A 9120-nucleotide genomic window follows, 5' to 3' on the forward strand; every position below is an offset into this window, starting at 1 on the left:
CTGACCAACCATAGCCGAGATGCTATCAGACCCACCCACGATCTCTAATCTACAAACCAATCTCGTCACCGTCGCCTCCTTCAGACCCACCCACCGATCTCAAAGCTATTAGACCCACCTGCCGATCTCGCCGCTGTCAGACCCACCCACCCATCTCGCCTCCTTCAGACCCACCCACCGATCTATGGTCCTTTACCTCTCTCTTTCTCTCAATCTATCTCTCCCTCTTCCTCTCTCATGATCGGTGCTTATTTTTGAGAAAGACTAAATTTTTTTTGTTATGTTTTATTGTTGATTTGGTTTATATATTCAGATTTCCTATTATAATATTTGTTTGGAAGTTGAGAAAATATGAAAAATTTGTAGGAAAATAGCATTTTCAGAATGTTACCAAACACTGAAAATTGTTTTACGAACTATTTTCTATTGCAGAACCAAACACCAGGATTTCATTTTTCTTACGAGAATTCATTTTCCTCTGCATTCATTTTACACTTGGAATTCGATTTATATAGAACCAAATGCAGCTTAAAAGAAAAGAACATCTCATCCCCCATGTTTTTCTGACTCACATTCAATGGAGCAGGATGGGGCAGTAAAACCTATCCCAATTCAAAACCAAGAAGTATAAGTAGGAAACCCACACCTACGTATCCCTTTAACAAGGGAGGACCTTGGCAAAGAAAGGACAATTGCCATCCTTAGTGTGAACCCTTCATAAAACAATGTGGTAAAGAATTTTGGGAAAGATGTAAAATTTCTCTCAGTTTATGGAGAGGCTATCTCTAGTGTGGACACCAGAATTGGACCTATTAATGTTGATTGATTCGGTTGGACCTGATTGAGTGTAATTGATGCCAATAGATGCTGAGACTTCTTTAGGATTTAACTTTATTTGCTTATATTTCATACTAAATAATTGGTTAAGCATTATTTCTCTTCCTAACTGCTGCATAAAGACTAAATTCAAACTCAATTATATAAAAATAAAGATTGATATTGAAATAAATAAGCTATATCAAGTCCACAAGAAATTCAACTGCAAAAAAGTTTTCTGTAAAGCATAGTAGTTTCCACTTTCGCTAAATAAGCAAGGCATCAATCTACCTAACCACAGGAGTCCCGTTACCAACATGAGCAGCTAGATAAAGCAAGACTTTCATCTAAAAGCAATACAACCAACCTGAGCTTCTTAATCTTGAATCAATCACTTCTGCTTCCATGCACTTCACCAATTTGTTGAAGTACTCATACTTCCACATAAGAACCTCCTGTCAAGATAAGGACAGATGGATAGATTCAATTAGCTAAAAGGATCACTACCAAGCAAGCTACCCCCTTCCTTAACTGGAACAGAGAAATATGCACAAGCACAGAAAACATTTGGCATGACATAATATTAAGTCTTAACAGGGCCATAGATGCATGGAAGTTGAGCTTTGCAACTTCTTTTGATGTACATCTTAACAAGGAGGATGTGCCAGAATATAACAATATAAACCTGTTGCAACATACTTGTTTAAAACCATTCCAAACTGAACCTGAAGAAATATATGCTCATGTGTTTGTGTGTGAGTAGACATCTTGTGCACATGCAAGAGAGAGAAACACGAGAACCACTTGGATGTTTGATCTTCCACTTTGGGTCCATAAAACCAGAAGAAACGTTAGCATTAAGGTTTTCATCTCCTGTCAACCAACAACATTGGCTATTTCAGAAGAGAAATACCCATCAAAAGATTATAATTCCTGAACAGCAAGCAAAGGAAATATTTAAATGGAAGTGTGCCATAATTTCTGAAAAAAAGCTGGCTTTCAGCCTCCAATGAGGAACCCATCTTATCATTGCAAAAAGGAATACAAGAGCACACTTATAATAACATACTACAAGAGAGACCTCACAACAATTGAAACCAGAATATCCACTAAAATCTAGAAGAAAAATATAAAGATATCATTGGGCTCAAGCGAAATCATTATATTTAACATGCCGTTTTCTCTCTTTCATAGAAAAATTCAAGTTTACAGTGTCATCAAATAATTTGTCAGTCAATTTTTAACAGCTAAAATTACAACAATGTCAAACTCAGATCCATCTCCAAGCTCCGCAAGAGTTAAGGTTGAAAGGAGCCACTTGCTGGCTAATGTTTCTTCTCACTTGATGCTCCATTTTCAACTCGGTTATCAAACCCATGATAAGGAACTTCAACCATGGGCTTAGGCACTGGACGTCCATCAAAGTCTTCTGGAAAGAATTCAAAATCAGGGCCAAAGTTGAACTTGACTACACAATTTGGCTGATTTGGAAGAGTATACATTGACGCAGCTGGGTAGTAGCGACCACCATACAGATCCTTGAAAGCAACCCCTTGGCAAACCCCATTTTTGAAGAAAGATATCTCACTTCCTGCACAGAAGATAATCATTTGCAGAAAAAGTGAATAATGAGCCTTCAGATGAAAAAAATACAATTTGGATATTGACATTCCAAGTTCAACACACACAGAGGGGGGAAAAGAGCAACCTAACCATGCTTAAAGTGAAACGAGTTCAAGAAGGCAGAATTTTTTCTAGCTACATGGAAAGGACTCTTAGCCAGAGGTGCTCCCAAATTTAAAAGTGTAGCACAATTAAATTTAGATGCAACAGCAATTTTGCAGATAAGATAACAGCTCCAGTAGGATTGATTTTGGGTGGGTAAAAAAACTTTACAATAACTGTAATTTTCAGATAAAGTTGGTTTTTTTTTAGTTTTTTTATTATTATTGTTGTCATCACTCATCAGGTTGAACAGTTTAAGGTCATACCAAACCAAGTTACTTGGATCAGGTTCAGCCATCTTTGCTATCACAGCGTACAATGTACAAACATTAACACACTAATTGAATCAGAATTAAATTTAAGTTTCAAAGAGTTAAAGCATGCTAGGAAATCTACGGTTAATAATCTTCCCTCAAAGTGGACTCTCTGTTCCAGTTTGCTCAGAGGCAGGGTCATCTTGCAGACCATATATTTTTCTCATTTTTCTTGGATAATTTATAGCTATTTCATTATAAACATGTGATAATCCTAGACCTTTTTAATATTTCCAGAGTGCTCCTCACTTCAGTTGATTCGAAAAAAAATACAAGATAAAAATCAAAATCTAGAACCTCATTGGCCCTACTCCCCAACCAAAACTAGCTAATTTCAATTTCAGTTGGGTTAGTTTATCAGATACAATGTTCATTAGGCTCTGGATTAGGTCCTTCAAAACTGACAAGGATTGGTTCACCTCCAAATTTCCAAATCTAACATCCTCTCTTTTCCATGTTAGTTCAATACATATACAATAATACAAATTATATTCAACACATTGAAAACATAAGTCTTACTGCACACACTCATACTAAACATATTCATCACATTGCAATAGAAGTCTTATTGAACCACTAAGCACAACAACAACAACAACAACAACAACAAAAACCACTTACCGGGCACGACCTTAGGCGGCTCCTCCTTGGTATCCGGGGGTGCACAAGCGTACCTCTGACCTTTATACAGCACCAAATGGTGCGGCTTAGGTGCATAAGCCGCGCCCTCGGGCAAATTAATATAAAAACCAATAACATCCCCTTCCTTATACCCTTCCTCCCCATACTTCTCCCTCAACGCCTTATGCACTTTACTCCCATCAATGTCCCTATACCCGAAACTATTCCCGTCGTACCCAACCGGCGCCTGCAAGTCCCCTTTCTCCGTGGACCACCCTAACCGCGTGTGCCCCGTTTCCCCCAACCTCACAACCTTTATTTCAAAGTACCAAGACCCTTCCTCGACCCCGCGGGTCGCTCTAACCATCCTATACCCTTTGGTACTCCCTGCACTGAGCCTATCATCAGTCAATTCGACTTTCTCGGCTTTGTAAATCTTCGAGAGGCAGATTTTGAGCTCCGGGGTGTCGTCGGATTTGTCTGGGAATTTGTGGATTGGAGTGATAAGTACGGTGTCTTCGGAAGCTTGTGCTGCAGAACCGTTGTTGTTGTGGCTGTTGTGATTGTTGTTGTTGTTCTTCTTCTTCCCCTTTCGGGTCGATTTCGTGACCCACACGTTATTGTTCTTCTTCTTCGCTTTCTTTGCCGTTGTTGTGGGCAAAGGAGGGGTTGGGGTTGGGGTTGGAGTTAGGGTTAGGGTTTGGGTTTGGGTCGGAACGGCGTCGTTTTGAGAGGGCTGTTGTTGTTGTTGTTGCTGTTGGGGCGTGGTGGTGAGAGAAGAGAGGGGCTTTTGCTTTTTGGGAGGTGGGTCTTCTTCGTCGTCGTCAACGTCAACGTCAACGTCAGCGTCAGCATCAGCGTCAACATCAACGTCAGCGTCGTCGTCGACGTCGTCGTTTGTGGTGGTGGTGGTGTCGTTGTCGTTTTCGGTTGTGGTGGTGTTGTCGTTTGTTGGGGTGGATCTACGCGGCGACTTGTCGTCTGAGGACGGAGAGTCCGGTTTGGTGGCTGTGTCGTTTTGGGGTTCGGTGGCATTGTTGGAATTTTGTGGTGGAGGTGGGGGCAAGAATTCGGTGGTGGTGGTTGTGGTTGTAGTGGTGGGTGTGAGTGTAAGTGGGGATGATTGGGTGGGAGTGGGTTTGGTGGAATCGTCTTCTTCTTCGTCTTCGTCTCTATAGGTGGCTTGGAGGGAATCCATTGTGTTGTTGGGGCGTTCAAAGTTAAACCCTTTTCTTTTGTGTGTGTGAGTGAGTGTTGTTGGTGTTTTTGGAGACAGACAAGTGAGTTGTGAGTGGAGTGAGTGAGGAGGAGTGAGTAGTACTTTGCGAGAGATTGGGCTTCTTCTTCTTTTTTGGGTTGGATAAGATTGGTTTTACAATTTTTTTACTTTTTTTTCCCTTATCAAACTAGAACGAGGATTGGGCTAAATAATAAACGTTTTTATAACAAAAAAATGACCCAATAGCACAATTTGACAGAATATTTAGTAATTTACTTTGCAAAATATTTATCAATTTACTATTGTTTTGTAATTAAGTTTGTAGAACTCGAGTTTTACGTAGAACTCGAGTTTATGAAAATCGAATTTCTTAAAAATGTGGCACGATGGCACTCGCTAGTCTAGCATTTTTTTAAGAAACTCGATTTTTATAAACTCAAGTTCTCCAAACTTGATTTATAAAATAATAGTAGATTACTAAATATTTAACAGTGTTAAGTTGCTAAATATTTTGTCATATTGTGCTATTGGGTCATTTTCAACCCCCCAAAAATGGGTTTATATAGTTTAGGTCCTTTGGGGGAACCTTTTCATTTCATCATTTATGGGCTCTTCTTGATCTATTTCGATGTTCTTCTGGACTATGGAAAATGGACTTTGGAGCCTTTTTCTCTTTTTAATGTGAAAGAGTATAGAAGGTAAAAACTCAATCCCAAAAGACTTCCTCAGAAGACAGGCCCATAAGTCCACACCGGTTAGATACCTTGATATATTTAAGGAACTATGGGAATCGATCTCGGGGTTGCCCTCTTGAGGTAAGTGTAGTCCATCAAGTGTGTCACACTCACTGCCTCACATTTGGGCATTTATAGACAGATTTATCAGTTTTAGTTTTTTTTTTTGGGCCAAACTCACATTGATTGTCACTACCATTACCCTCACGCTGAAGGTATTCACAACAAGACTCACTGTTACTCTTTAATTTTTCTTTCTCAAACAAATTAGATTGGAAAAATTTAACAAATGTTCTAAGAGTATTAATTTTAAAAAAAATTAATGGAAAATGAAAAGAGTAATTAATTTTTTTTTACACTTTTTTATATTTTTCATAAAAATACTATTAAAACTTTTCTAAAATAGTCTATTAACAAATGTCCCAAGTGCAAAATAGTCTATTAACTAATGTCTCAATGGCACTTATTAATTAGATCTATTTAGATTTATTAACTTGACTAATGGAACCTCCTTGACCATCCACACCTAATTGATCCTAAGGGTGTGTTTGCGGTTGAGGAGATTTTAGGGAGGATGAAAAATGTGGGAGAGAAAATATCTTTAGTGAGTGTTTGGGTAGAGGAGGAAGAGGAGAAAAAAATTGATGGGATCTGGGTATTTTTACCCCGAGCCCACCAAAATTATTTCTCCCCAAAATTTGAAGAGAACTAAGAGGAAAAGGTTCACAAAATGAGCTAACCAATATACCTTTTGTAGGTCTACACATGGGTTTGTTTCTTCTTTGTCTCTCCTTTTTTTTTTTAAAGGTCTCTCTGTTACAGGTACTATCTGTTTTGGTTTTTTTTCTTTTTCTTTTTCTTTATTCTTTTTTTCTTCTCCTTTGGTTTGGGTCTTTTCCTGTACTTTTCATTCCGTTTTTTTTTTTTTTTTTTTTTTTTTTTTTTTTTTTTTTTTTTTTTTTTTTTTTTTTTTTTTTTTTTTTTCATTGCTCAGCTGCTCGAATGTGTCGATTGAAGACCTTGGCAATTTCGTGAACCATTCCCGGGCAGCTCCCTTAAGTGTTGTTGGGAATGAACGACACAGTATTTCGTCTGGGGGCTGTTGAAGCCCAGGGTTGTTTTGAAAGTGTTCAGGTGATCTTGGGGGTCTTTCAGCCCATCAAAGGGCTCGAGCTGAGGTAGCCGGAACTTCGAAGGCACTGGGCAGTCGAGGACAGCTGTTGTGAATGGTGAATCCGTCGCCCGAACCAATCGATCCACGCTTCGATCTGTTTTTCTTTGATGGCTTTCCTTAGTTCGTCCATCTCCCTCCTCATTTCCCGAAGAATGTCCGAATTTTGCTCGACGGGAGTATTTGGCCCTCGATGGTCGCTTCTTCTGCAACTTTCCCCTTCACCTTCTTGATTTCCTCTCAAGCGATTTTCCTCCTGCTGAAGTCGTTGCTTCATCTCCTGGTTTTGCTTAGTCAGCTCTTCTACCGTGGCTGCAAGTGCCTGGACTTGTTGAACTAGGGCTGCGGATCTTGATTGGACTCCATCCTGAAACGAACAAGGGTAGGAAACTGCTATTCCGAGTTTGAACACAAAGAAGAGTTTTTCCCCACAGACGGCGCCACTGATGAGTGTGAACTCGTCAGTGCTTGTTCGACGGACGGAGATGATCTTCCAACCTTTAGATGAACACCGGTGTGGTGCCTGCCACGACGCCTCCGATGCCAAAGTCAGTAAAAGAATGTTTAAAAATGCAATTGGAAAGAATTCAAGAAAATGTCTTAGCGAATTTCTGTGTGTATCTACCTCTCCTTCAGCAATGTGGGAGGCTTATATATCCTTTCCTGGCCTCTAACCGTTGAGTAGTTATGGAGGTCTTCAATGCTCCTTTTCGTAACGCCTGAGGCCCTTTAGTGTGCCATTATTACCTTCCAACGGATTGTACAGTTGTCTCTCGAACCGTTTTGTCTGCATTGAATGGTTCGGATAAGTTCGTCAGTAAAGAGTATGATTGACTCACCTGGTCTGAGCATGGAATCGTCCGTGATGGTGTAATCGTCAGTGAGTTTATGACATTCGTCAGTCCCATCACTTCTCTTTTGCCATGTACCTCCCCTGTAATCATTTCATCCCGAGAATCCTTGGCTAATTGGATTCGACTGGACTGGTTTATTTGAACAGAGAGCCTTGAAGCTGGGAGCGTGGACACCATCGCTTGACGATTTGGAATGAGAAAATCATCCAACTTGATACTCGGTTGAAATTCACCATTATCCGCTCTTAGCCATTTCCCAAAGAAACCACAATTCTAGACTCCCAATTCCTGACAGTTACGAAGATCATGGCTAAGCAAACCACAACCAAAACAAAAATTCCCCAATTTTTCAAACTTAAAAGGAATCCACAGTACAGGAAGATTATCCCTTTCCAAAGGGAAACCTGGCACTAACGGGCAACGGATGTCTAATTCAACCCGAACTCTAACACTTTTGCTCCAAATCCCAGAACCAGGACCAATTAAATCAGTATCCAAAGCTTTACCCGCTATACTACCAATTTTCAGCACGTTCTCCTTACTTCTTTTGTTGAGCGGGAGACCATGGATCTGAATCTAGAATTCAGTGGTGGAAAAATCTACTTTAGACACATTGATATCAAAGCAGAAACGTTTTAGGATTAAATGCTCGTCCTTGACTATCCCAAGCACGTCTCACGTCTGCCTCATGTAGAAATGAAAACATAAAAATGTTCTTGTCTACTACAGTCACTTCTATATCATTTATTACATTCCAAGCTTTCACCAAAATTTCTTTGACTAAATTCCTTGGAAAGGACTAGTTGGATAGAATCTTACCAATTAAAAGCTTCTTTGAACTTTCATTGGAGGATGAGACCACCTCAAGATTGATCTTACCTTTAAGCCAACTAAGGGATGATGTCATTGTGACATCTACCAATTTAGTTCAGAAGAAAATAGAATAATATTGATTAATTAGTACCTGCTAAGGAGAGATTTTATTGTGCCAAAATTGCCTCTATGCCAAATGCTTTTGGAATAGCGCCCAAGCTTTTTTGTTCATGCGTGATTTTTACAGCCTGCATCTTTGTATGTGAACGAAAAAGAATTCTAGCACTAATAATGCTTTGTTTCCCTGGAATATTTTATTCTTCTTTTGCCATTTGGAACCTTTGGCTCCATAAGAATTGGAATATTATTGCATTTAAGAACATTCTAACTTCCACCAGCGGCTGGTCAGGATGGTTACAGGACTATCTGACATGAAAAAAAAAAAATATATATATATATATATATATGTGTATAATAATTTAAAATTTTATATTTATTTACCTTAAAAAAAAATTTTGGGACCACTCTTAATTTTTTTTACTCTTAATTTTTTTTATGCCAATAAAAATTAAATTTTGGTCCATAATTTGAGCAAATTAATAATATATTGGGACCTGTCAAGCAAAAAGGAAAAAGTCAGAAAAAAAATTGAACTAAAATCTGAAAAAAAAATTATAATAAAACTACTACAGGCTGGGCAGTGGCTTGATTTAACACAATTTTAAACCTTTTATTATTTCTTATTATAGTATTATTTTTCCTCATCAAACATATATTACTTACTTCTCATTTTTAATTATTATTTTTTTATTTATTCTTAACCACACACATCTTTTGTCTCTTCGATTTTTAC

The 9120-nt window shown here is 38.7% G+C and overlaps 1 protein-coding gene across 1 annotated transcript; it reads right to left on the reverse strand.

The window, feature by feature from the left end:
• Positions 1 to 1976: 1976 nt before the first annotated feature.
• On the reverse strand, positions 1977 to 4821 carry LOC112018311 (protein TRAUCO). The gene is made up of 2 exons (XM_024050826.2): positions 3477 to 4821; positions 1977 to 2407 (listed from the first exon to the last, which is right to left on the reverse strand). The coding sequence occupies exons 1-2, from the start codon at positions 4672 to 4674 to the stop codon at positions 2142 to 2144; spliced, it is 1464 nt and encodes a 487-aa protein (XP_023906594.1). The 5' UTR covers positions 4675 to 4821; the 3' UTR covers positions 1977 to 2141.
• Positions 4822 to 9120: the final 4299 nt, after the last annotated feature.

The sequence above is a fragment of the Quercus suber genome, unplaced genomic scaffold (assembly GCF_002906115.3).
Source record: "Quercus suber isolate HL8 unplaced genomic scaffold, Cork oak 2.0 scaffold_46, whole genome shotgun sequence".
Taxonomy (NCBI): Eukaryota; Viridiplantae; Streptophyta; class Magnoliopsida; order Fagales; family Fagaceae; genus Quercus; species Quercus suber.

Coding starts and splice junctions, on each gene's coding strand:
- LOC112018311 (XM_024050826.2), bottom strand. CDS start 4,674: ATGGATTCCCTCCAAGCCACCTATAGAGACGAAGACGAAGAAGAAGAC. Junction 2,408..3,476: donor GCCGCCTAAGGTCGTGCCCG/GTAAGTGGTTTT, acceptor TCTTCTGTGCAG/GAAGTGAGATATCTTTCTTC.